Source organism: Chlamydotis macqueenii, chromosome 26, assembly GCF_036417535.1.
Source record: "Chlamydotis macqueenii isolate bChlMac1 chromosome 26, bChlMac1.mat, whole genome shotgun sequence".
NCBI lineage: Eukaryota > Metazoa > Chordata > Aves > Otidiformes > Otididae > Chlamydotis > Chlamydotis macqueenii.
Genome location: NC_141581.1, coordinates 4,242,155 through 4,267,918, shown reverse-complemented (window position 1 = coordinate 4,267,918; position 25,764 = coordinate 4,242,155). Strand labels below are relative to the sequence as shown.

At 52.8% G+C, this 25,764-nt stretch overlaps 3 protein-coding genes across 10 annotated transcripts; 1 reads left to right on the top strand and 2 right to left on the bottom strand.

The window, feature by feature from the left end:
* Positions 1-1,859: 1,859 nt before the first annotated feature.
* On the bottom strand, positions 1,860-15,397 carry NCLN (nicalin). 8 transcript variants are annotated; one of them, XR_015261150.1, is made up of 17 exons: positions 15,160-15,397; positions 12,424-12,614; positions 12,045-12,189; positions 11,312-11,406; positions 11,027-11,107; positions 10,721-10,824; positions 9,618-9,706; positions 9,311-9,450; positions 8,774-8,952; positions 8,507-8,594; positions 8,368-8,406; positions 8,088-8,251; positions 7,399-7,452; positions 7,230-7,308; positions 6,439-6,709; positions 6,216-6,315; positions 5,316-6,015 (listed from the first exon to the last, which is right to left on the bottom strand). XR_015261150.1 is itself a non-coding variant. In XM_086767244.1 (16 exons), the coding sequence occupies exons 1-15, from the start codon at positions 15,338-15,340 to the stop codon at positions 6,256-6,258; spliced, it is 1,689 nt and encodes a 562-aa protein (XP_086623370.1). In that variant the 5' UTR covers positions 15,341-15,396; the 3' UTR covers positions 1,860-5,196; positions 6,216-6,255. The 8 variants fall into 8 exon arrangements, 6 of the variants coding, with proteins under 6 accessions (XP_086623370.1, XP_086623372.1, XP_086623371.1 ...); XM_086767244.1 differs by lacking the exons at positions 5,316-6,015; positions 6,439-6,709 and adding an exon at positions 1,860-5,196 and having other exon boundaries at positions 15,160-15,396; XM_086767246.1 differs by lacking the exons at positions 5,316-6,015; positions 6,439-6,709 and adding an exon at positions 1,860-2,779 and having other exon boundaries at positions 15,160-15,396.
* Positions 15,398-15,764: 367 nt separating this feature from the next.
* Positions 15,765-19,992, bottom strand: S1PR4 (sphingosine-1-phosphate receptor 4). Its single transcript, XM_086767612.1, has 2 exons — positions 19,915-19,992; positions 15,765-19,040 (listed from the first exon to the last, which is right to left on the bottom strand). Exon 2 carries the CDS (start codon positions 18,859-18,861, stop codon positions 17,635-17,637), a length of 1,227 nt encoding a protein of 408 aa, XP_086623738.1. The 5' UTR covers positions 18,862-19,040; positions 19,915-19,992; the 3' UTR covers positions 15,765-17,634.
* A 3,533-nt stretch (positions 19,993-23,525) lies between these two features.
* On the top strand, positions 23,526-25,536 carry LOC104473489 (mast cell protease 1A). The gene is made up of 5 exons (XM_086767274.1): positions 23,526-23,703; positions 23,793-23,937; positions 24,128-24,263; positions 24,587-24,838; positions 25,190-25,536. The coding sequence occupies exons 1-5, from the start codon at positions 23,634-23,636 to the stop codon at positions 25,322-25,324; spliced, it is 738 nt and encodes a 245-aa protein (XP_086623400.1). The 5' UTR covers positions 23,526-23,633; the 3' UTR covers positions 25,325-25,536.
* Positions 25,537-25,764: the final 228 nt, after the last annotated feature.

Genomic DNA, 25,764 nt, shown 5'->3' with positions numbered 1-25,764 from the left:
TCTGCCAAGCACAGCTCCGCCATTACAGAGTAGGGGTGAACTCGCAACCTGCCGTATTTTTGCCGCAGGCACTCACGAAGGCCCAGCAGCACCCCCGGCAGTCAGCTTGTTGCAAAACCTCCGAAGTGTTGCAAACCTGTTACAAACACCAGCTCGCAGATAGGAGACCGCATACCCTTTCCATCTCAATTTGGGCATGGAGGACTTTAACCAGTGGAATTACAATCAATAACAATATCAATGATTGATAATAGCAAAATACTGGATTAATGTGAATTTAGAATGTAGGTGTAGGGTGATTCTTACTAACCATAGAACTACAGGGTTAAGTTTTATATATGAAATATCCTTATTAGTTTGGTATGTCAGGGGTAGTTAGGATAGTGGCAGAACTAGGCACCAGTTATGCAGCTGGGGCCTTGAGCTGTCACTTTCAAGCCAGAGAAGAAACATAAAACTCCCTTCTCTTAGAAAGGCAACATATCCTTATCCTAATTAGTCCGGTATGTCGGGGTGGTTAGGCACCAGTTATGCAGGTGGGGCCCTGAGCCGTTGCTTTCAAGCCAGAAGATTTAAGGGCAAGGCGACCTGGTTCTCTGATCTGTATATGGAGGTTTCAAGGAGGGAGCGTTCTGACGACCCCGAGACCGCCAGAAAGACCCCCCGATTCAAATTACTTAGCATGCAGGAGTGGGAGGAGGCGTATTATAAAGATTTATCAGAATGTTGATGTTTATGCATGACAATATCTTGTAAAATCTATTGAATATGCGTATCGAATGTGTATTTAAGGGTGCTATTGAATCAGACAGGCGCGCACGCTGGGTGGAGCGATCCCCCGTGCGCCCAGCGCTGCAATAAAGGAGTGCCTGCTTCTTAACTTCTCATTGCTGTTAAGGAGTTTTATTCCGGATTTCGGTAACAAGCTCAGCTACAAAACTGCTCTGCTGCAGAGGAGGCAGAGGGGAGAGCTGTGTAAAGAGGAGGAGGACGTGTTCCCAGAGCAGATCCCTGCCCTCCAGTACCTGGAATACGCCCTCCTCTCCACTGCCTTCTCCCTGAGGGTTTTCTGTCACCTGTGAAGGTCTGGCCTCTGTTTTCAGCCTTAGAAGACATTTCTTTCTTTCTTTTCTAGAAAGAAAAATCACCAGTTTGAACCAGCACACGGGTTTCACGGGCCACGAAGGAGGCACACACACACTGCCGGGCACACTGCGACTGCTGGGTGCCGCTGCCGGGCCCCTGCCCTGCCCGAAAAGCGGGCCCTTGGGCCCGAGCCCCACCCGGGAAGCTGTGCCAGCGGCTCTCCCTCCTCCCCGGGCTCCCGCCGGCCCACGGGGAAGCCAGGCTGCTGGGCAAGCACGGAGCCCGGGCCTTACACGTCCCTACAGCAAGAAGGGGCCCAGCGAGGAGAAGGCCTCAGGCCCTGGGCCGTTAGGAGGGGGCAGAAGGGAAGCACAACCCCTCAGTTCCCTGCTCCACAGCTCTGGTCCCTGCGGTTCCTGAGACTCATAGCGAAGGGAACAGACTTCTTGCCACATTTTTAAGCATTCAGACAGTCATCGGGTAGCCAGCCCCTACCACAGCTGCTGCCAGGTTCTCAGGTAGCCCGTTTTTCACCCTATTGAAGCTGTCTTGCCTCAAATCAGCACTCCCCCCTTCAAATCAATGGGAATTTTCTCACCTCACAGTGCTGAAATCTTGCTCAGGGTTTGTAAATGTTTTTCTATCATACTATTTTACTTCTGACTATAGAGAAGGGATGATGTAAGCTCTTACAGGGGTCTATTCCTTCAAATAATGCAAGGAGATTCCAATTTTTTGAGCTTCCAGCAGCAAACAGTTCTCCAACAACTCTGTTCATCAAGCCTACTCACTCAGTTTATTTTTTCCAAGGGAAAAGGACAAACAAATAAGGAAATGAAAAACGTTAAAATATTTAAATATTATTACATTTATAATCAGAAAAAAAATATGTAAATCAACTGCATTGAATTTTCTGTTAGCTTTTAAATATTCACTTCAATATACATTTGTTCTTTAGGACACACAAGAGATAAATAATTGAGTTACCATTGCTAGATAAATCAACTCTTTTTTCCTGAGCTGCAAACATTCTAGATTATAAACGTGAAGTTGCTATCCAGTAACTACAAATGGAAACTAAACAGATCAAAGTGAGCAAGCAGGAGCCCACACTTGAGTACCCAGAGGCCAAATTTACTGAGACAGAGAGTAGCACCTCCACAATTTCAGATCAGTAAATCAAGACCGAATGGCTCTTAAATGTAAAACCCAGCTCTGTGTTTTCACTTGTGTTACAAACAACATGAGAGTGCACAATTTAAAACAATCAATCTTCCCCTCCTTCCCCCTCCCCCCCCAAAAAAAAAACCCAACCCCCACAACAATTTGGAGGTATCTGTGGTTTTAAATGTCTAAATAGATTGTGGTGGCTCCTCCAGCCACAGCTACTGGGGCACCTCCTTCCATTTTGGCTTCAGCATCTTTCCTCTTAGCGCTGAGTACAAGAGCGGAGTTCACATTGCACAGCAGTACTTGTAAAAATGCACCGACGTCTCTTATTTGGGAGATCAACTACAATAGTCCAAACTACTCACATACAATCCCTGTTAGTTCCTGTGGGGGTGGGAGCAGACAGACAGAACGAAGAGCTTCAGTGCTTAAATCCTGTTGGAAAACCAGATTTCTGTGAGCTGCAGACTTTGACAGCACCAGGACAACAGGACAGCACTTGACAACAGGTCAAGTCAGACATCTAGCAAAGAAAACTGTTTTATGGCTAGAAGCATCAACTGCTAGCCACTTGTGTATACGTGGACATGTGCTCCCCTGCTTCTTCCTTCCAGGCCAGGAAAACCGATAAAAGGAACAGGTAAAAATACGGGCAACGAGAATCAGCTACACACAGCTCCTCTGCAACGCTGTCGAGAACTTTTATCTGACCAGAACAGCTGCTGGATTTCTGCCTGTGTGTTGTGTTGGTGACAGAATACTGTAGTATGGATCAGCACCATGTTTTCTTGTTTTGTTTTGTTTTTTCCCCAAAATCTAGCAGAATAGCAGGGTCTATTTCCAAGCTTCTCTGTCAGCTTCCCAACGGAAAGAGCAATGTGGGAACTCAGTTCACTTCCAGGATGGGCACTCGGTCAAACTTCACCTTCTCACAGCTGGAACAATCTCAGATTTGAGTTTCAGTGTACACGCACTTTGCTCAAAGGCATAAACCTTTATCTGCAGTAAAAACTGCTTTCCACGGCAGTCAGCTACAGACACACAATCAGATTACAGGGCAAATTACCCTCGTGTAGGAGAGGGCGATGGACAATTGCCCTTCAGCTTTATGAACTTTCCTCATTTACCTCTATTCCCCTTTCTTTCAGCCAGCTGCCACTGGCTTCTGGCACCGCATCAGGAGCGTTAGCAGTTGACTGTCGACACAACAAGTGTTTGCTTTAACGCTACAACCTCGACAGGGACATAGCTGCAACCACACTGGGTTGTACTGGTGGAAGTTTTTGACTCTGAAGTTTGAGCTTCTCATCTGGAAGACGAAAGGCTGACAGTCTCCACTGTGAGGAAGAACACTCTGGGCCTGTTCTGTTCTCTCTTGCCCACTACTTGCAAATTTTATAGGCATCAAGTCAAGCTGCAGCAGGATTGCTAATAATTTTGGGGTTTTTTTTTCTATTTTTCTCAGTGAAGTAACAGAGCTTCATTAGGCCTGGCTAAGTAATCTGCTGGGTCGGAGGGAACACCCCCTCTCCGAGTGTAACACACTAGAAACGTCTGATGCAGCCGGAGGCCTCTGAAACTACTTCCAAATATTCCGAATCTACAGATAAGTTCCTCAAATAGCCACCGTACTGTGCACGTTCTGAACCCACACAGTTCAGAGCATGCACCTTCCCGTAGCACAACACACGTAGTCTCTAAGGGCAGAGCATAAAAGTCAGCAAAGAACAAACAAGACTCGTCTTCCAGCCACTCCAGCAACTTCTGAAGTCATGATAAATTCATTTGGCAGAGGAGTGTCAGGAACGCTTCACGCATACAGAGAGAAGTATTTTAAATAAGCACTCGATGGATAAGAAAAAGGCAAGTTTCCCTGTAGGGTTGGTATTTCAGGAGAGCTTGGTGCCATGCCACCTGCTGATGTTCCAGTGAGCCACTGACATCGGCATGGGCTCCTGGAAAAGAAGCGACCCTTGAAAGAATAAGTTGCTACGTATTTAAAGTATCAGAACGCAGACATCATGGGGCAAGGGTACTCCAAGGAGGAAACTACAGTGAAACGAACAAAAATGGATGGAAATCAGCGCTTTGGTCACCATCCAAAGGAGAAGGACAGCAACTGGCCACAACAACCCCTTCCTAATAAGCGCAGCTGTGGTGCAGACAAGGACGCACAGCTTGAATGTTCCTTGCATACAGAAAAAGGTAACACATTCATTCAAACCCAGAAGAGCTTTTCAGCCTCTGTAAAAGATGCTATTTTAAATACAAGTAGTCATTTTTTTAGAAAAAGGTAGTCACCGTGGCCTGTGAAGAGACCTCATCTGCATAGAATGAGTTACAGAAAGGACGCAAACGTTGCTGAGTGGTATGCAACCAGAACATCTAGAACTGTAACTAGCCTAGGACTTGTAGTCAGTATCTTGATAGATTTTCCAGAAGAACTTGGGGGTAAACAAAGTGCAGCACTGCCCAGAAAGGGCATTCAGCTCTCAACAGAAAGTGGTGACAAGTATCCTGCTTACCTTAGATGGTGGAATTCAGGAAAAAGACTTTAATGTCAGATGATGACAATGCTTGAGGAACTGGTTACCTGGCCCTCCTGATCTCTGCACAGCACTGGCAACTATTTTGGGCAACTACGTAGCTCCCTCCATCCAGAAGCATCAGCAAACTAAAAAGAAGGTTTGCTCAAGGATAAAAGCAACAGAAAGCGTGTGTTCCAAGATACGCTCCCTCAGGTACAGTTCTGGAAACAGCCAGGTTTAAAATGACATTCACAAAACTTCATTTTTTTTGTTCCGTTTTGCTTTTTTAATAGCTAAGTGACCTGTCTCCCTTCATACATACTGGGGGCAGCACATGAAAGGACAGCAACAAGCACTTTGGGAACTTGCTCATATGTGCAGGCCAGGAACAGTGTTTCCAGAAAGATCAGAGCTGAAAAATGCAAAATGAGACCCTGAGATGCAGGTGAACATGGAAAAACACCCCGAAATCCAAAACCCATCTGGAAGTGAAAACTGAGGAATGAAGATTGAAGGGATTACAGACCAGAATTCAGCAGGAGCTGGGCTGCTGTTGCTATTCATATAACCAGCTCGTTTAAACACACGGAACAGCACAGAACACCATCCTGCAGCAGCTGGCACTGTAGAACACCCCTTAAAAACCGAGCAAGAATTTAGCACGGAGCGCTCGCAGCCGGGAACTGTTCAAGGACCATCAACTTTAAAGAGAAATCAAGTACAAAATAAAATGCATCCTCCAACAGTGACAGGAGAGAACCCACCCTGATAAGAACCCGAACGCAAGGAACCCGTTTTAACAATCTTTCCTCATTCTGTCAATAACAGTCAAGGTTTTTTTGTTTTGTTTTGTTTTGTTTTTTTACAGTGCGCCTCCAAAAAGGGAATGAGTTATTGCACAGTCTAAACAAATGCAAGATGCTTGCTGCAGATACTGCTTGCTCAGCACACCTTCCTAAAGCCAGGCAGTGAACTTCAGGAAGAGGTGCCACAAGAAAACATGCTAACAGTATTCTCTTTAATCTGCATGTGCGCTTTTTTTTTTTTTCATTTTAAACAACTTCTCTGAGTCCTTGCTTGCTGGGCAAGAGCGAACACGTTACTCTACTCTGTAGTTTCAGCTTCCAGGTGTCCATGGAGGTGCTGGACTTGGTTTTACACTCACAGAAGCTGCTCAGAATCAGTTGTTCGGTGTTTAAGCAACCTGCAGGAACTACTGAAGTCTCTGAACCTGCCCCTCGCCAAATAGCAAAGGAAAACAGACATGGTGCAAGTCAGGGGAAGGTGGTGAAGAAAGCACTTAAAAGGTGCACAAGAGTTAAAATTTCATTTTGTTTCTGCCTTCCTCCCCTCTACAGAGTAGCGAAGAGGAGACAGAGGAAGGGAAACAGCAGGATTCAATGGAAGGCAGAAGGTTCCTGATGGGCTCACCGATGGCTCAGTGCTGTTGTATAAGTGATGACTTGTTGCTTCACTGCTGCTTGGTTTTGAGGGACAATCTCTGTATCATCTTGTAGAGGAGACCAAAGTGCTGGAAACAGAAGGAAGACAAGTAACCACGAGCCCTTGTAAATTCTAATAAAATCACTGTGCTCTACGCAGAGAGAAAACTTACTAGAAGGCTTAAAACTATACTAACGTGCACATGCAATACCTTCTTCAGATCATCCACCAGCACTCTCATCCTGAAGAGAGCGAGACGTGGTGAATTAGGAGGAATTAGTACAATGAAGCCAGTTACTTGAAGCTGTACAGCAAGTGACGGCTTACAGAAGTGCTTGTGCAGGCCTGTATCACCCCCGTTGTGAAAATGCAAACGCTTGTTAAAGAGTTTACATTTTTGGATGCAATTCTGTTCCTTCTGAAGGGGAGGAGAAAGCTTCAGATTTCTACACGTGCATGGTATGGTCACTGCAGAAACACTGCTGCTGGCAGTTGCAGGAATGTAAAAGTGAACAAGGCAAACAAAAAAGATTGTGAGCTACTGGGAATCTCTAACTGGATCTTCTCTTTCACAGTTTCATCAGTGACTTAGAAATTCACTTAATTCCTCTTTTGATTCTGCTTTGATTAATTGCTTTTCGATGTAATAACCAAGCTACAAACCCTTAGTATTATAGCAGATTTTAGTTCCCTTGAGAAGTTTTAGTCTGAAGCTGTTACACAGCCAAAATAGCTTAATAAGTGAGTTGTGCATGTCCTTGACCAAGAGAAGGAGCTCTACAAAATAGTTTCGTGCTAGAATGGCAAGAGATTGCCTTCAGCACAGCCAGGTGAGATACTCAAAATCATACACATCACAACAGCCAGCCATTCTGGATTGCTACGTTCAGAGCAGGGTGGCATTATTGTTCCAACTTTGGTGCTGAGACCGTGTAAGCAGCAGTTACTGTAGCTAACGTGATCAGTGAGGAAAGCAATACATTGATCTCCTGCTTCTCTTACCTGCACTGCGAGATAAGCAACACCAAGGTAGGCTGCGATACAGACAGCCAGAAGCAGGTCAAAGATCGCTGGCTTGACCCTGCAAGAGAGGAAGGACATATTACTTTGCCACAGCAGGTACTGCCACGGAGAGAGACAACAGATCAACGCGCTCAAGGGAATTCCATACCTGTACGCATTCATCACCTGTTTCAGCTGGTCATAGAAAACAAACTCAGGGTCCCTGTGAAAAGAAGAAATTCTTTAGGGTGTATTACACTTCTTGAGAATGCAGTAAGGACAGCCCAGACCTCTGTTCCCAAGGAGTTCATCCAGAGACAGGCACGCATGAGCGCCTTGCATGCTAGTTTTGAACTGATTTTAGCTGTCAAGTCTTTCTTATCCTACAATCAGAAGCCTAAAGACACAACTCAGAACACAGGCTGTTCAGCTGTCTCAAAAGAGGCACGCGGAAGACGCCTTGCTGTGTTCATTAAACTGCTTCAATCCAAGCAGGTCAGACAGGATGGAAGCTGCCTTTTTGCAACTAAAGAGAGCTTTCCAGGGGACCTTAGTCTTTTCCTGCATTCAGATTGAAGCAGCACTCAGAGTGGGAAGGGTAGAACCAAAACAGTGAAAAAACCAAGCTCTTCAGACAGAGGAAGCTGCTGGGACCCGTTACTGTGCTGTGACAAATGATAAAGAGCTTTTTGTGGGAGAACAGAGAACATGAACCAAAAACTGTCGTGAGAGCAGAAAAGAGCAATCACTTCCAGCTACATGCCAAGAAGCCAGAAAAGCTGCAGCTCCGAGACAAAATTCATTGCAGGAGGAAGCTAGTTTGCATGCCCTGGCTGATTCTTTCATCTCTTTTCTTACCGTTTGTCTGCCTTTACGTGATGCTGTTTGACATCCTTCAGGTAGCGACCCATATAATATTCTAAGGTGTTGAGGAAGGTGCTGTCTTTATCAATCAGCTGGGCAGCCCTGGGCTGACTGCTCAGCCAGTCCATCACTGATTCTAGTTGTTCCTGCTGGATCTCCTGCAGAAAAACACCACCACAGAAAGGGAGTCAACCATCCATGTAGTGAGACCAGAGCTCTCTCCCAGACTCTTGATTTCTTCTCCCCACACATTACAAAAATGCACTGTGCTCACCATCTGATCCGTGAAGATCTGCAGATCTGCAGGTGCTCCCTGCAAAGGAAAACAAAACAAAAAACCCAGGCTATTGGTGAGAGCAAGCTCGGCTGGGCAGGACCAGTCTGGCTAGCACTGCTCGCTGGGCAGCTCTTACCTTGTCTGTTAGGTTGTAGATGACCCTTGTCAAAGCCTCAGCAATGATCCTGGTATTCCTGGTTAGTGCCTTAGTGTCTATTCGCGCTCTAAAGCAAAAGAGGACTTGTCAACGGGATCAGCTTCCTCCAGAAACCACCTTTTTTCACGGCATCAAGCATGAGAGTGAATCCGGAGCCCAGCTCTCTGTTTTTTCACCCATCCATTAGAACAGCACAAGCAGTCATGAGGCTGGATTTCGACTGCCGCCCTCCCTAAGGCCTCTCACCTCCTATCCATGATGCTGTTGCGCAGGCTGTCCCGGTGGCTCTCCAGATGGGAGATGGTGAACGCTGGCAAGCGTCGGATTGCAAAACGCTCGTGCTCCCACGCCAGCATGTCCTCAGCCAAGTTTATCTTCTTGTGTACCATGGAAAACTTCACCTCTGGGAACTGGCTTGCAACAACCTGAGGGAAAGGACAAGCCATCCACAGTGTCACGCTGCCCACTGCATGGTCCCATCTTGCGCCACCCGGTCCACCTAGACCAAATTTTCTTGTGTTCCACTTGTAAGGTGCAGTGACAGCCATTAAAAAGCTGTTTTAACGTCACTTCAGAAATCAGAAAAGGGTCCCTACAGAAAGGGCAGCTTTTGCAACTAACAAGTCATAAGAAAGCGCAGTGGAAAATGCAGCAGATCTATTCTGCTTCATTTGGGACTGTGGCAGAAGGATTTGTCTGCGCTTCAAATCAAGCGACCTTGGAGAGCTATAGCTCCCCGTAGTAAGTCCCAACTTCCCATCTACCCAAAACGCTTTTCATTACCATCTCCAGCTCTCTCAGAAACGCATGCTGCAAGGTCCCCTCCTTGGGAGGCTTTGAGACATGGAGATGAAGGCTATTGCCTTGGCCCAGAGTATCAAGGCAGAGAACAAACGCTACGTTGTCCTGCAGGAGGCTGGAATCTGGAACAGAAAAATCCAAACCTTTATTGCTATGCTTTGTGCTGGGATCTCCATCCCCAAAAAGCAAGGAGATTCTTACAGGAGAGCTGACACACCAGCCACTTAACACACTGGTATTAACAGAGGCCTTGCCACAGAAGATGCTGGAACGCCAGCCCGTTACTCACCAGTGTGATCCAAATTGTCTTCCAGCCACCGCTTGGTTCCCTGGTAATTAAACTTGCCACCTCCAGATGCAAAGAACAGCAAGTTATACCTGCCCATCAAAGGAGACAGAAAAGCATTAGCACGCTGCACTCCATGCCTACAGAACTGCTTTACTCAGCCTTGGAGGTGAAGGTGAAATCACAACAGCCATCCATTAACAAACGCTTCCCACGCGCCATATGCTACGGCAAGGGCACTGCGGGGTAAAGGGGAGCTCCCAGTGCTTGAGGATGGAATCTCCTCCCCACGTCATTCCCTTCACTTGTCCCCAAGCTGGAGCAGAACTACGGCAAAGAAACCAAGGGAAGGAGCTTAGCCATTACCAGCAGCTACACTTGGAGGGAAGCGAAACAGAGCACAGGAAGAGCTCTGATGCACTGGGCTGCATCAAGAGGAGCGTGGCCAGCAGGTCGAGGGAAGTGATTCTCCCCCTCTACTCTGCCCTGGTGAGACTGTGTCTGTTTCTGAAGCCCTCAGCATCAGAAGGACATGGACCAGTTGGAGAGGGTCCAGAGGAGGCCACGCAGATGCTGAGAGGGCTGGAGCAGCTCTGCTGTGAGCCGAGGCTGAGAGAGCTGGGGCTGTTCAGCCTGGAGAAGAGGAGGCTCCGGGGAGACCTGAGAGCGGCTCCCAGTGCCTAAAGGGGGCTGCAGGAAAGATGGGGAGAGGCTGTTCAGTAGGGCCTGTTGTGACAGGACGAGGGGCAATGGTTTTAAAATAGAGGGAGGTAGATTTAGATTGGATATTAGGGAAAATTTTTTTACAATGAGAGTTGTAGAACACTGTCCCAGGTTGCCCAGAGAAGTGGTGGAAGCCCCATCCCGGGAAACATCCAAGGCCAGGTTGGCCGGGGCTGTGAGCAACCTGATCTGGTTGGAGATGTCCCTGCTCCTTGCAGGGGGGTTGGACTGGGTGGGCTTTGAAGGTCCCTTCCAACCCAAACCCTTCTGTGATTCTATGATAAGTAAAGGACTGCTTGTAACAATCCGCGGGTCTGGAGCAAAAGCCTTTCTCACCTGATCTCTGCTACACACATTCAACCAAGCACAGGGCAGTTTCTTACCCAGCATGGGTACGTCTGTAGGTGTAGAGCCGGGAAAACAGCCTGGCTAGTTCCAGTAGCACCGAGATACCACTGCCGTTGGAGTCAGCACCATGCGACAGCCACTGCCGGATGAAGTGGGACAGAAGTAAGGTGACAACCCCGCACTTATTCTCACATACCAGAGCAGCCGTCAAGGCAGAACACCACCATGCTCCGCTTGTAACTGCCCCACGTCTTTAAGGCCAAGAAAAAACACAGAGGCAGAGGCCCCGCAGGAAAAAAAAAAAACAGGAACAGAGAGCTGCAGGAAGAAAGAATACTCACTGGAGCCACTCCAAAAGAATCATAGTGGGCAACTATCACAACAGTAGGCAGGTCTTCTCCACCCAGCCCCGTAAGCCTTCCCTGCAGAGGAAAGAGATCAGTGTCACTCTGCATCGCCCCTCGTGCACCTGTACAAAGACAGCCTGACTCCTCCTCGCCTGCTGAGTCTGCAGTTACCTGGCTGAGACTCCCCCGACTTCCCCTGTCAGTCCAAATGTCTGGCAAAGTCACAATAAAAGAACGCAGCCCATCAGCGCTGCCCGTTTGAATCCATGTACGACTCACCTCCACGCTGGGTATGAGCCAGTCGTTGATAGCTTTGCTTTGAGCCCCACTGGTCACCATCTGGAAACCATTGGCAGTTGCCGTGTGCAGCAGAACTAGAACAAAAAAAACCAAAACAAGATCAAAAACCATACACCTGGGGAAGTTTCATCCTTTATTTCTCTGCTAACTGAGCTCTGGAGAGACCAGCTTTAAACCATTTAAGCTTTCTCACTTGTCGCTTGTGTTTACATGCTGGCATGGAATCCTGGTGACCGTGCATTTTCATTCTGTCCTGAAATCCTAGTATTTTGAGCTGGCTAAAACAAAACCTTTTCTCCAGCAGTCCTAAAGTTAATCACGAGCAGCAGGTCAGTAAGACAGTAAAGCTACTTACAGGGGAATACACGAAAGCACTGAACTGTCGTCAGATAAAAAGCTGCAGCTTCTACCAACACGCTACTGTTACCGAAAATCTTCAGTGCTGTATTTAACCTGAGTTTTGCTTTCTATCTTACTTGCAACAGTGTGAAGCTGAGAACTTAACTCCGTGCAACTGTATTTCCAAATACAGCCAAGTAATGCTCTCTCTCGTACTGTGTTTTCCTTCCATTAAATCTCAAAGCACTTTAACAAAGACAGAATAAACGTGACGTAAACGTGTCTTGTGGTGCATATGACACAGTGGACTGCTCCCAGAGGTGGGATGGGGCCCGTCTTCCTCTAAATCTTTCTCCGACTTGTTCGAACTCACCTTCTGCAGCCGAGGCAGAACCCTGCGACGCAGAAGCTGCCCGCGTTTGTTCGTAGATAGACAGCAGCTCTTCATCTTCCACTGCAAAGTAAACTGGCACGATCGTTTCCATAGCAAGCATTTCCGGCTCTATCTCCATGAATTGCTGAGGATTTAAGTGAGAGGCAAACTTAGCATCTGCTAAACACGCAAGAAGGCAGAAAAAAAAAAAAAAGAACAACCAGAGCAGAGAGAGAAAGCTAAGTTTTGAAACTAGAATAAGATTTGCTGTGCATTACAACAGGAGCTTTCAGCCCTGCAGCAACCCAAGCCTCTCTCCCTCTCAAGCACTGCTCCCATTGGAAGAGAAAGGGAATGTTGCTTTTTTTTTTTTTTTTACCCTTACAACATCCTGCGGGACAGAGGAGATAGATCGCGGCAAGATGATCACCACAGCACCAGCTGACTGGCGGAGAGCCTTCTGGTACTGCTCGTAGGAGAAATCCACCAGCCGCATCATGACGCAGCGGCGGCTCAGGACGTCTGCTTCTACAGTACGGGCTTCCGTGTTAAGCACCGCGCTCCTGGTGCCTGCGAGGAGAGAACAGCAAGAGGTTTTGTACGTGATTTCATCATATCCCCTCTGCTGGAGCCTAGCTCCTTCTCAGAACAGTCTGAGGAACTTCAGAGCAGCCAGGACCTGCAGAGAGCTAAGCTCATCTCTCCCGCCTTGTCCAAGAAGTGCAAGCTGTGTGAAGGACACATGGCTACCCCATTTCCACCCAAAGGGCTGTTCCAGCTCCCACTGGGATGTTTCTTTTGCTGAGCAAACTACAAATGAGCAGGCTGCTCCCAACCGCTCGCTCCCTTCTACTCTCAGTTTCAGCGTATGAAATCCCCCACGTGCAAATGCAGCCCTCTGGGAAAACAGCAGGCTTGCCAGCAGCTCCAGCATTCTCCACGAGGGGACCAGAAGGACATCCCGTACAAATCGAGACGCTCAAATCCACCTTGCAATTTGTAATGATCCGAATCCAATTTCTTCTTCTGTAACTCTGGCATCTGCATTGAAGACTTCATCACACCAAATCCCCAGGCAGCCAGGGAAGGAGCAAGGTTCTCCAGGAGGCGCCCCAGGCTACGCCAAATAGGAGCGTTGCTAAAGGTTCGATTTAAACCTGGCTTAACTTAACTCTAACCTTAGTTTGGTCTCATCAAAGGTCAAATCACCTAAGCAAGAAAAATCTGCATGGTATCAGTGAAGGCCATACACCCAAAAATGAAGTTAAGGCATCATCTAAATTCTCTGCACGGAGCTCCCACACCGTTTAACAAGCAAATATTTAACAGCAGCCCCCTCCCAATTAGAGAAAAACAATCCATGATGAGGATAACCGCTCCACCGTTCCCGAAACGGTGATGTGTAAACACAGCAAAGCCTGGATCCAGAGTTCTGCTCCAGGACAACCCTCTGACACCTAAGCAGAGCGAAATACCAGGGGTATCTTCCGACAGCACAGCAAGACAAGTTGATTTTCCGCAGTTTCTCTACAGAGAACTGTTTAATAATGGTTCATTTACAATCCAGAGAACTCTATTCTAGCAGCATTCGAGGAAGGCCAAGTTCGTTCTTCGGTCGCTGTACGACTGCTGCTCACAAAAAAAACTCTTCTCCCCCCTGCAAGAAAAGGCTCAGCAACAATCTCTATTGGGGCTTTTTGGAAAGAATATGAGAATCTGAAACACCAAACGGGTTTAATCCTGAAGAACACCCGGCCTCAGAACACACACGGAACAGGAACATCAGCTACCCAGAGGGACTGGCAAAGAACAAAGGAAACACACAATCCACTGAGCTAAAATGCTCCAGAGAAAGAAACAGCGTAAAAAAGTTAATTGCAAGCACCTCAAAACACAACGTGCGGCTTTTTGAGAGTACACAAACTATTTCAAAACACGTTGTGAGCACTTGGTTGGAAAGAACACGCAGGCAAGCAAAGTCAAAGCCAGCTGAAACACACGCCAGCTGCCCCCACTAAACCTGACAACAAAGATTTACCACCACATGAGAAAACTTCACACCCTCATGAGAGAGCCCACCTCAGATCCAGCGAGGTTCTCAAACAACCGAGGTGTCAAGACATGGACACATTTTGAGAAAAGGTGATGGAAGAACCCAGTAACAACTTCAGATATTCAGAAACCACCAGTAGCACCTGTAGTGCTTACAAAGCGTGCAGGCACAGCTGGCATTTCGTAACTTTTACTGATGTTTGATGTTATGAAGACCTGAAAGATCTAGGGACTGAGCCTCACGGACACAGAGAGCAGGAAGAGTCACCCACAGACAGAGCACGTGCTCTGATCTGGAATAAAAAAATCTACGGAAGACTCAGAAACACCACCTGATTCACCCCCACAGCGGGAAGGAGTACAGCTCAGGATTACAACACTTCAATGATTCGCTGAACAGGTTGCGTTTCTGACTCAAAGAAACGTGTTGCACAACCAGCAGCTTGGAAGTAAAAGAACAGAGGAACTGGAGGGCAATTGTAACAGAAAGGAAGAATTGTAAAATAAACAACTCTCAAATGAGGAGACACTGGGGCAACAGACGCTGCTAACTGAGACAGAAGAACCAACCTGTCAGTAGAGGAGTGAAAGGCAAGAGAACAAAACTGAGCTCGTGGCCAGACTCCCCAGCACACACGACGGCCGCAGCCGGACTACTTCGAACACAGGGAGCTCAGCACAGACAGGAGCCCGCGAGGACGCAGCAGGGTCCCTGGACCCCTCCAGGTCACCACGCGAGAGCTCTCGGCACCCTCCCGCTCGTGCCGGGACCGGGCAGTAATACTCGGCCGGCCGGACGAGGCCCGCCTGCGGCCCACACCCAGGCCTGGCCGCAGCCTCCCAGGGCCCGACCTCTCCCGCAGCCTCCTCCGAGCTGGGTCGCCTTCCCCCAGGCCGCCCGCGGCTTCGCGGCCTACCCGGGGCTGCTCCCCAGAGCCGGGGCTCCTCCCGGGCCCCATCGGCCCTGAAGGGAGCCGCGGCCAGGATCCGCCCTCCCGGAGGACCGAGGCCTGGCGCAGGCCGGTGGCGGACCCGAGCCCGGCCGGGCCGCGCGGTCTCTCACCGTAGGGCTGCCCGCCCAGCTCGTACTGCTGCATGCGGTAAACGGTGAACTCGTGGGCCGCCTCGGCGGCGGGCGGCGGGCCCAGGAGCAGCAGCACGGCGGGCACGAAGAGCAGGAAGCTGAGCGGCAGGCATGAGGCCTTCAGCACCGACTCCAGCACCTCGCCCGCCTCCTCCAGCATCGCCGCGGCCCCCTGCCCCGCCGCTGCGGCCTGCTCCACCGGCACGCGCAGCGCGGAGAGGCACGCACGACGCACACGCGCGGGGCGCTGCCGGGAGCTGTAGTTCACTCCCCGCCGCAAGGGACGCTGGGAGCTGTAGTCGTTGGCAGCCCGTTGCGTGCAGGGGGCGCCGCGCTGCGTCCGGTTGTGCCGCCTCGGGAAGGGGACGGGGGGGGGGTGCGGAATCCGGTTGTCCCGGGCCTGCGCGGAGTGTGGGGCGGCTGGCGAGGCCCTGCGCCAGCCGAGGGGCCCTGGCGCGCAGCCCTGTCCCGTACCGGCTGCCTCGCCTCCTCCCTGGGCGGTACCAAGCCCGCTGTGCCGTGCAGAGGCCCCTCGTCCACCTGACCTGCAGGGAGATAAAATCGTGGCAAATCAAACAGAGGCGTTCTTGTCATCTAGGTTTATTGCGAAAAACAAAGGGGCTGGAAGCTCAGCGTCTCCTGCCGAGGCGCCGGGCCGGCAGGTTTGAAGTCTCCTCCCCGGTGCTGGGGTGGCTTTGGCCTCCTCGCGTGGTGCGAGGCGGCGTTTGGGTGCTGCTCTGATTTTCCACTCGCTTAGGGAAGGGAAGATGGAGAATCTGCGGCACAAGCTGGCGATGCCTTCTGGGCCCCGGCGGGGTCCCTGTCAGAGCTAGGCAGGAGCGGGGCTGTTTTGGAGACGGCCGTTTTCTGCAGCACAGCACAGTCCTCTCGGTACCGGTGGTGACACCTGGCTACAGTGAACTTCTGCATGAAACCTGCAGGCCTGGCACCTGGGTGTCATCGTGCCCCCTCCACCCCGTGCCAGAGGACATTCTGCATGTTCTGTTGGCTCCTCGGGAGCTGCTGGTGCTGCTCGAGCCCCGTCACTGCCCCAGCCCTGCTGCAAAGGTCTTCAAGCTCAGCAGAAGCCTCTGCCGGCCCCAGCCTGCCTTGTCCTGGCGCAGTTTCCCCTTCTCCGAAAGTGGTAGCACTCAGAGAAGTCATGCCGGGATCAGACCCCTCCGTTCCTTTCCCTAGTTGCTCTGAACTTCAGAAGAACTTGGGGCAGGCTCCACCCCACTCTTGCCGGGTGATGACTCTGTTCCAGGCTGATTCTCGCAAATCTGTTCTGTTGCAAGCGCTGATTTCAAAAAGGTTTCTGGAAGGATGCACTCTTTTTGGCCCGAAAAAGGAAGAGGAAACAATTCCTGCTCCCTCTGTTCAGATGTGAGCCAAACCCCACGGGAGACAACAGAATGCAAAGCCATCTAGAAGCTGCTGCTCAAACTCCCGCTGCCAACAGAGCGGGCGCCTCCCCTGCGCGGGGACCTTAGAACTTGGCAGATTTGCCGCAGCGCGATTCACCTCTCTGGGAGGCCACAGCACCGCGAACCCTCTGCCGTGTAGGCACGTGGTGCCTGAGAGGTTCGGCCAGGTGGGAGCAGGCAGCGCTGCCAGGGATGGCACCACACTGCCCGCTCGCTGTGGGCACCTCCTTCCGCCCGTGGTGGTGCCAGGGCTGCCGCTGCAGGTGCAGCCCCGTGCCCAGAGGCTCGGCAGGACTCTTACTTCTCGCTGCCAGGCTGCGAGCGCTGTTACAGGCACAGTGCCCAGCCTCCGCACGCTGGCGAGGGACTGGGCTGTTGCTGCAGCCCTCCGCCATCCTGTGGCTGGTTTGTGCTGTCCTACAAGTGGGCCCTTGGTTCCTGGTGCCCCACAGCTGCACACACTTGCAAACCCAGTTGTTCTTTACTCCCTGGCGAGACACCAAACCTGCAGCTGTGCCCGTCGCAGCAGTTCCAGAAGGCTGCTAACTGCAGGAGAAGACTAAGGCATCACCTTCAGCCCTGCGTGACGTGCAACGGCAGCGCTGCCAGCCCAGCCTGATCCCAAGGGGTCGGGGGGCAGCCTGGCTGGGCAAACCCACCCAGTTCCTCGCTGTGTCCTGGGGGAAAATACCCTCATCAGGGCGGGTAGAGCATCTATACACATACACACGCAGAGCAGGGTCCGCTCACAACCCAGGCACAGCATCTCAGCGGAGCATCTATCCCAAACCGTGCCTGTGTCCTTCTGTCCCGTCCTAGGAGCAACGCCTGTCCCTACGCTGCGCCCGCGCAGAAGCAACATCCTGGTCTGAAGGGGCTGGAAAGCCTGGCCACGGTTAACAGCTAGGGTGGGGCTGCGCCTACTCAGCCCAAGCTGCGTGTAGGCTACAGGTCTGCCAGGTCAGGAGCAGCAGCGTGAGGTCTTGGTGGGCTGTCTGGCACCCCTTGCTCTCCCCGCGGCCTCCTCTCAAAAGCTGGGGACGTTGCTCATCATGCTGGAGTTGCTGGAGAGAGGCGCTCTGGGCCGGGCATTCAGCGCTGCGGAGTTGCGGAAGCTCTCCCAGTGGCGCAGGGAGCTCTCTGTGGATGAGCCAGAGTTGATGTCTGTGATGACCAAGCAGTTCCCGGGCTTGCAAAGCCCAACCCTGACGCAGCAGCAGCACAGCAGGCTTCCTACAGCGCGGCGCACCTCCACGCTCCGGAGGGAGTAAATGATGGGGTTAATGCCCGAGTTAAGCATGGCCAGAGCCAAGGTCCAGTCCAGCCTGTGGAGGTGCATGCAGGTCTGGGTCTCACAGAAGACATCGAAGAGCAACAGGATGAAGAGGGGGCTCCAGCAGATGATGAAGGCGCCCAGGATCATCAGCACAGTCTTGAGCAAGCGCAGGGAGCGTTTGCGGCTGTGCCGAGAACTGGTTTGGTTAGAACTGGTCTGGACCAGCTGGAAAATGGAGATGTAGAGGATGATGATCCCCAGGAGGATGATGCTGAACATGACTACGGAGAAGAGGATGTAGTTCTTGGAGTAGAGAGGCAGGAGGACAGAGCAAGCGTTGAAGTTGCACAGGCAGTTCCAGCCCAGCAGCGGAAGCAGTCCAATGATAAAGGCCAGCAGCCAGCAAGAAATGATCAGGGTGCGTAAGCGCAGGGTCTTGGTGGCTTCGTTCTCGGCAATCGGCCTTACCATGGCACTGTAGCGCTCGATGGCGGTCACGAGCAAGCTGAAGGTGGAGGCAGCCAGTGCAATGAAGAGGATGCCTTCCCGCAGGAACCAGAGCTGAGGTGAAAGCTGGAAGGTCTTCTTGCCCGACAGGCAGAGGTTAGAAAGGTAGGCAATGCCTGCAAGCAGGTCGCTCACGGTGATGCTGGCGATGCAGGAGTAGACCCAGCGGCGGGCTCGCAGACAGCGCAGGATGGCCAGCAGCACAATCAGGTTCTCCAGGATGATGATGCAGCTGATGATGGCAAAGGTTGTGCGGATTAAACCCATGCCTTCATCCCCAGAGTGCCGGTTGGTCAGCTTGCCTGTGAAGTTATAGTGCTGCAGGATGATGTTGACGTTCCTCATGGCAGCCAGCTGCAGGCAGGAAGCTTTCGTGTCGAGCAGGTCAAGTCTGAGCTCAGGATATTGAGCAGAGCCCAGTGGAAGGGAACGGGAGCGATTCACCAGCCAGCTCAGCTCTGGACCATCCATCTTCTGCGTGTAGGTGAGCAGCGGAGCACGGGCTGAGGTGGGGTTTGGAGCAGAGCGGACCCTCTGTCTGAGGGCTGATGACAGCTGTGGGGCTCTGCCACACAGGACGGGTTCTGAGCCCAGCAGCCCCACCCAGCGTGGAGGTGAGCGTTAGAGCCCCGTCTGCCAGCCCCGCAGCGCTGAAAGAGCAAGGGGAGAAGAGGGTGAGGTGTTTTGTAAGTCCATACATGAGCATGGCCTTCCTGTTTTTAATAAAGTTTCCTGTTGTGAGCTGGAGCATTGACATTGTTTCTGACAGCTGCCGTGGTTTCTCAGTAAGGGTCTGCCTGTTCTCAGCTCTGCTGCAGCTCTGAAGGTGGGATATGGATGAAATAACGTGTCAGGTCCCTCTTTGAGTCAGGGCAGGCTGTGGCGAATAGGGTAACACCTCCCACCTCGATGGGTAGCGTCTGTTAGGCTGAACCGAGCCAAGTGCTAGGAAGAGCACCCAGACCACCTGAGACGCTGGGTCCTTTGCCTTCTGTGGCATTAAATCCACCCCTGTGCCTGGCGGAGAGCAACTGCCTCTCCATCGGCTGCCCCGTGCGCCCCCATCCACCCTTCTCCGGGAGGAAGCTCCGTGCTCTCATCCCTCTGGGCTCCCCTGTGGGCCCAGCCCCTGCCAGTCTCTCAGGACACGTCCGTCCAGGTCCTGCCCTGGCCGTGCAGCGGGTCCGGGCACCCGCGTGCCTGAAGCTAGGGCTCAGCTGCACCCAGCTCCAAGGAAACCGGCCGGTCAAAGCCCTGCGTGCGCCCCTCCATCTCTCCGAGCACTGGCCAGAGATGGGTCAGGATTTTCCCGTTGTCGAGGTCACAGACAGGGAAGGAGGGGCGCAAAGCTGCTGCCTCTCGCCTGGCGTTGCAGGAGGAGCAAGGGGCTGCACTGGGACGGGACCCCAGGAGTCCTGACGTGCTTGTGATGCTCGTGTCTGTCATTGACCCTGCATCTGCAAAACCTGACTGGAGATAAAGTCTCTTCCCAACCGCGGCTGCTGAATTCGCTGTGTGACTTACCTGTCATGACTGGCCGGAGGCTCCTGCTGCCGGAGAGAGGTTCAGCAGCCAGTCGTGCTCTCCAGCTGCTCCTCTGAGGCCCAGCGCGGAGCAGCGAGTGGGGAGGGCTCCTTGTGCAAAACAAGTGAGACTCGTACCTACCAAAGTGGGAAAAGGGAAGTTACAACATCAACCACATTTCTGTGCAGGGTGGACCCCACCCAAAACAGCTGTGAAGAGGGATAGAGAAGAGGAAGACAGAGCATCTTTTAACTCAGGAAGACAGCAGAAGCCGTGCCCTGCTTTCTGCTTCCACCTGTGTGGAGTCCCTCCAGACTGGGACAAAGCCATGGAGAGGGCCCCGGGGAGGGGGGACATGAGGGGACATTTCTTACCTCAGCATGGCAAGCAAGGAGTGGTCCTAGGGGTCCACCCACTGCTTGATGAGCGGAGAGATCCCAGTCTGGATCGCAGCGCAGACAAGCAGAAAATGCAAAGGAATTTCCTGCTGTAGGAAGTCATGTGCAAGCAAGAGGGGTTCTCATCAAAAGCCGATGGGTCCATCCTCCACATTTACCCTTTCAGCTGGTGTTTTGGTCTTTTCTATCAGCAACGTGGAAAGAAACTCATGCTGATAAAGTCAGCAGATGACCCGAAGATTGAAGAAGTGGAAATCAGCAGGAAGGCTGGGCCTTTCTCTGCGATCCAGAGAAGAGCAGTGCGAGGTTGCGCATTCAGCACAAAGAGCGCACCCCCGAAACGGGTTGTGCAAATGCAACACTGGAATCAAAAGGGTCAATGTGATTCTTGCACATCACCCCTGCTTTATTCTTGCTTCAGGCTGAGCCTCCAGCTGATGGGTCTGCTCAGGACAGAACTGGTGGGGCATCCCTAGAAGACCGGAGGATGGAGGAACTTGCCTTGTCAGAGGCCCTAAGTAGCTTCTCAAACAGCTGGCAGCACGTGAGCCGCCTCTGGAGGAGCGAGCTCTTTGTCAGGGAGAGCTGCGGGGAGCGTGGGGCAGGTGGGAGGCGAATGCTTTTGATGGCCGGAGCTTAACACACTCACCCATGGGGTGCCAGGTCCTCTGGACCAGCAAAGCATCATAGGGTCTTCCTAACGCCCCTTCCACAAGCACATCAGGTGCTGCCTAAAATGCAGGACTGATTATTTTGTCAAGAGCCGTTCCGGTGATGCAAACCTTTGCTCCTTGCTCTATCCCAGCACGTGGCTTGTTTGGCCTTTCCGTAGCGGACGGAACTGAGTACCTGTGAGGCACGCCGCGGTGTCACCGTGCATCGTGACAGGGACCGGCTCTGGGAAGCCGCCTCAGCTGTGTCCCAGCCCTTGCTGCTGCCCTGCCCGCGCTCTCTCGCTTCTGCCCCTCTGCCAGCCCGCCCAGCTCCCTGCCTCGTGGGCACCCGCACGACGGAGCGCTCTTGTCCTGCAGCGGCTGCCCACCGCTATCTGCACAGACGCAGGCTGAGCTTTATCTTGGTACTTCTCCTTTGCCACCGTTTCAGTTCAGATGTTCTTTCTTTGAAACGAAGAGGGGCGGGGGGGGGGGACGACACACCCCCATCCTGCAACGTTTCTCATCTCTTTCCTTCAGATCAATTCCACGATCTACTCAAAGCTGCCTGATGGTTGCTGAGTGCTGAGCTTCGAAGGACCAGGGGAGGTGTGGGCGGCAGCTGCAGCCCCCCCTGAACCCTCTGCCCAAGCCGTGGCTGTGGCGGGGCGCTCACGGATCCTGGGATGAGGCTGCCACGAGCAGCCGCGGGGGAAAGGCAGCAAGCTACAAACGCAAGATAAAATATCAATGATTTCTGTTGAGGTTTTCCTGCTGTGCTGCTGCACAGTTCTGATGAAAACTTGTCTTTTCTGACATTCCGATTAAAAACGTCCCCGGGGGGAAGCCCCGTGAAGAGCTCTGCCTGGTGGGGCTGGCCAGGCTGGCTCATGGACAGCTAGCATCCCCATCTCCGTCCCACAAGGCCCCTTCCCCACCTCCCCACCCGCCGTGTCCCCGTCGCGTGGCCCCAGCCCAGCATCGGCCAAGGCACCCAGTTGCCCACAGGTGTTTTTCTGCTCCAGGAAGGGTGGAGTTGCGCTGGTTTAAAAATGACTGATCGCTCCTGGCCGTCGGTTGGTTGCATTTCCTAGCTTTGATTATTTCTACCCTGCAGCAGCAAGCGATGATCTTTCCAGTGACGCATCCCAGTCACCAACTGGCCCTGGAGGAGCCGGGAAGAGCCAGCAAGGCCCCTCTGACTTGGGCTGACACCAAACCCTGGAGAGCTGGCACTTCACAGAGTAGTCCCAGGCACAGTTGTTGTGCCAGGGTGTCAGTTCATTGAAATTGGGGGGTGGTGTTGGTGGGTCTCTGTAGGAAAAGGGTCTCTGCAGTGCATCTTTGGATTTGCCAGAAAACAAAAACATGAAAGAGAAAGTGTCAGGATCACCTCCATTAGACCACATCAGTGACCTCAAATGGCAAAGTTTTGTTGATTTTTTTTCTTTAAGTGGCTTTTCTTTAGAAACTTGCGTTTCCTTAATGCAAAAACATTTAGCAGAAAGTAAACGGCTTTATAAAAAGCACCTCCCCACCCCTCAGGAAAAAAAAAAGGTGATTACTTGGAAGTCATCCCACCAAAACACATCACCAGTGGGCCATCCCTAACCCTGTCCCCCGTGGTGTCCCACCTTTCCCTCCTTTGTGACAGGTTTGAGGTTTTGACTTTTTTGGCTGATCCGCAGTGAAAGGCGTGGGAGGGATGGGATGGGACGGGATGGGATGGGATGGGATGGGATGGGATGGGATGGGATGGGATGGGATGGGATGGGATGGGATGGGATGGGGTGGGATGGGACGGGATGGGATGGGAGCTTTGGAGGTGCTCATCCCTCAGTATCCCTCCGAAGTGAGCGTGCCACAAATGCAAACTCCTGAGTCACAGAATCGTAGAATGGTTTGGGTGGAAAGGGACTCTACCCTCCAACCCGCCGCCGGCCGCAGGAGCGCCTTGCCTTGAGCAGCATGATGTCATTAGACACGGTGTTGGGATCGTAGTCAGGGTGCGGGTAGTATCTGAGAACTCCCTGGACCTGCTGGGTTGTTTCTGGTTTGAGGATGTTGTGAGCCTCCCAGGGAAGGGAGAGTGCAGAGAATTCAGAGCGAGGTGGGTGAAGGCCCTGGTCCCATTGGAACAGAGGTGCTCGTGGCCAGACCGGCTGCAGAGGGGAAAGCGTGGAGGGGAAAAGCATCTGCAGTCTGGCAACGAAGCGTGAAGTGACCGGATCACCCCCAGGAGCAAATGGCGTGGGCTGCTGAAGGTACAGCACAGGACAGACCACCATGCTTTGAAGCAGATGGACGGGATTTGTCCTGCAGCCAAGCTGTGGGAGAAATGCCAAATCACACCTCAACAGCACCCCAGGCCCCCTCTCCCGGGCCGCACCCCTGAGGCTTTGGGACCGCGGCGTACCGCGTCCTCTCTGCCCTGGCCTCTCTGTGCTGCTCTATCGCCCATCAATCACAGCCACGGGGCACGTGGGGCAGCGGAGATGCAGATAGCTCTGCAGAGATGCTGCGCGGCTGCCATTAGCGCAATCAGCCCATTGCACATGGTTTCCTGGCTGCTGGGTACAGCTGGCCCCAGGGTATAAAACCAGCCCTTGGGCACCAGGAGACTCGGACTTCCACACATCTTGGAGAGAGCGTCCCGCTGTGGGAAGAGATGCCCCGGCCTCAGCCCCAGCCGCTGCTGGCCCTGCTGCTCCTGCTTTCCTGCCCATGGGCCAACGCCAGTAAGTTGGGGTGCCGCTGTTGGGACACTGCTGGTCCGGGCTCCGGCCTCGGCAGCCACTGGCTCATCCTGCGGTGGGGTGTCTTGCAGGTGCTCTACGGGGTCAGATTGTAGGGGGCCATGAGGCTCAGCCCCACTCCCACCCTTACATGGCGTACCTGAAGGTAGACGACTTCTACTGTGGAGGCTTCCTGGTGGCCCCTGACTGGGTGATGACGGCCGCGCACTGCATGGGGTGAGTGCTTAACGCAGGGGCTTCATCCCCTTCTTCCTCCCCTTACCTATGAGGTCCATCACTGGAGTAATTTTGGAGTAGGTTCTTCTTCCTTTTGCCCTGAGCCGCTCTCTCCACCTGCCTGCAAAAGGAGAGAAGCAGGTGAAACTCACCCTGTTTTGTCCCCTGTCCCCTCTGCTCCCACGGCCAGGAACACCACGGTCATCCTAGGGGCTCACAACATCCTCGAACCAGAAACAACCCAGCAGGTCCGGGGAGTTCTCAGATACTACCCGCACCCCGACTACAATCCCAACACCTGGTCTAACGACATCATGCTGCTCAAGGTAAGGCGCTCCTGCGGCTGGCGGCGGGTTGGAGGGTAGGGTGCGGCCGTGGGTCTCGTGGGGTCTGGGCAGAGCACGTTCTTGCTGTTTGCTCCTTCTGCAAACCATCAGCTGCTTCTGCCTGTGAGCACCGGAGGCAGGGAGGAATGGGAGGGACGGTGGAGGGAGCCATGGCCAGGGCTTGGAGCTGCGTGCCCTGTCCGCAGCAGCTCACCGGAGCTTGCCGTGCCATATGTCCTGCTAGACCTGCCCTACCTCTGCACACACAGAGTCCTTCCACTGTTCTGCTCATAGCCTTCTCCAAAAACCTTGCTTTCTCCCAGCTGACAGCAAAGGCCACTCTCAATGGCTACGTCAAGACCATTCCACTGCCCAAGACCAGCAGCGACCTCTGCACAGGCACCAAGTGCAGCGTAGCCGGCTGGGGCAGGATCGATAACGACCAGGCGACCAACAAGCTCTTTGAAACCAAAGTCTCCATCCTCAGCCGCAGGAAATGCACCTACTTCTATCCGCGTCTCAACACTGGCATGATCTGTGCTGGCGACTTCCACGAGCTCAGTGATTCCAGCCAGGTACGGGCTGCCGACAGCGCAGGGGCTCGGCCGCGGGGCAGGCGGGCTCTCTGGTAGTGGAGGCTGCTGCTGGCCCAGGCTTAGCCGGTTCCCGGGAGAGGTGACAAGCGTGTGATTTGTAGCTCTCCGGATGCCGTGACGCCATGATCCATGCGCAATCCCCGGGGTACAGCCCCGACTCCTTTGCTCTGGACGGCTGCTCCAGCACGGAGGGCGCGTGGGGCAGGAGCAGAACGGCAGAGCGGAGCGGGGACACGGCCCCGCTGGCAGTGCCTGGGCAGGGAGGGACCGAGGTGAAACCTGTTCCCACAGGGAACGAGCCTCTAAAACCAGTCTCCCATCTGTCTGCAGGGAGATTCCGGCGGGCCCCTGGTGTGCAATAACGTGGCACAAGGCATCGTTTCCTTCGGGTATAACCACCCACCCGGGGTCTACGCCCGCATTGCCAACTACCTGTTCTGGATCAGAAGAACCCTGAGGAAGTAGCGGCAGCGGCCCTGGAGACTGCACCGGTTTCCTCCCCGCCCCTGCTGAAGGCTTGAATCCCTCCTCTCTCCTCGGGAACATGAGCGGCTGCGCCGGTGCACGCAAGGGTCCCCCTCTTTCCATTCTGCTGAGCTCCGTTTCCTTCAGAGGCGACCCCGTTCCCGCTTGAACCTTGCCGCGCTTCAAACACCCGTAGTAAACTCAGAGCTGCATTTCCCAGCGTGTGTGTCCTTTCTCGTACCTTTCCCGGGGAGATGGGAGGGAGGGCCTAGCTGGTGAAAGCAGGAGGTCAGCCTCTTGGGGCTGAGGTGGTCATAGCTCTGTGTCCACGGGCTTGGAGGACAAGTTGCCCTTCATGGGGTCATGAGGATGAGCGCGTTGTGGGAAGAGAAACTGCCCAGGTAGAAACGGGCTGGGAAAAGGGATGTCCACACACTCCG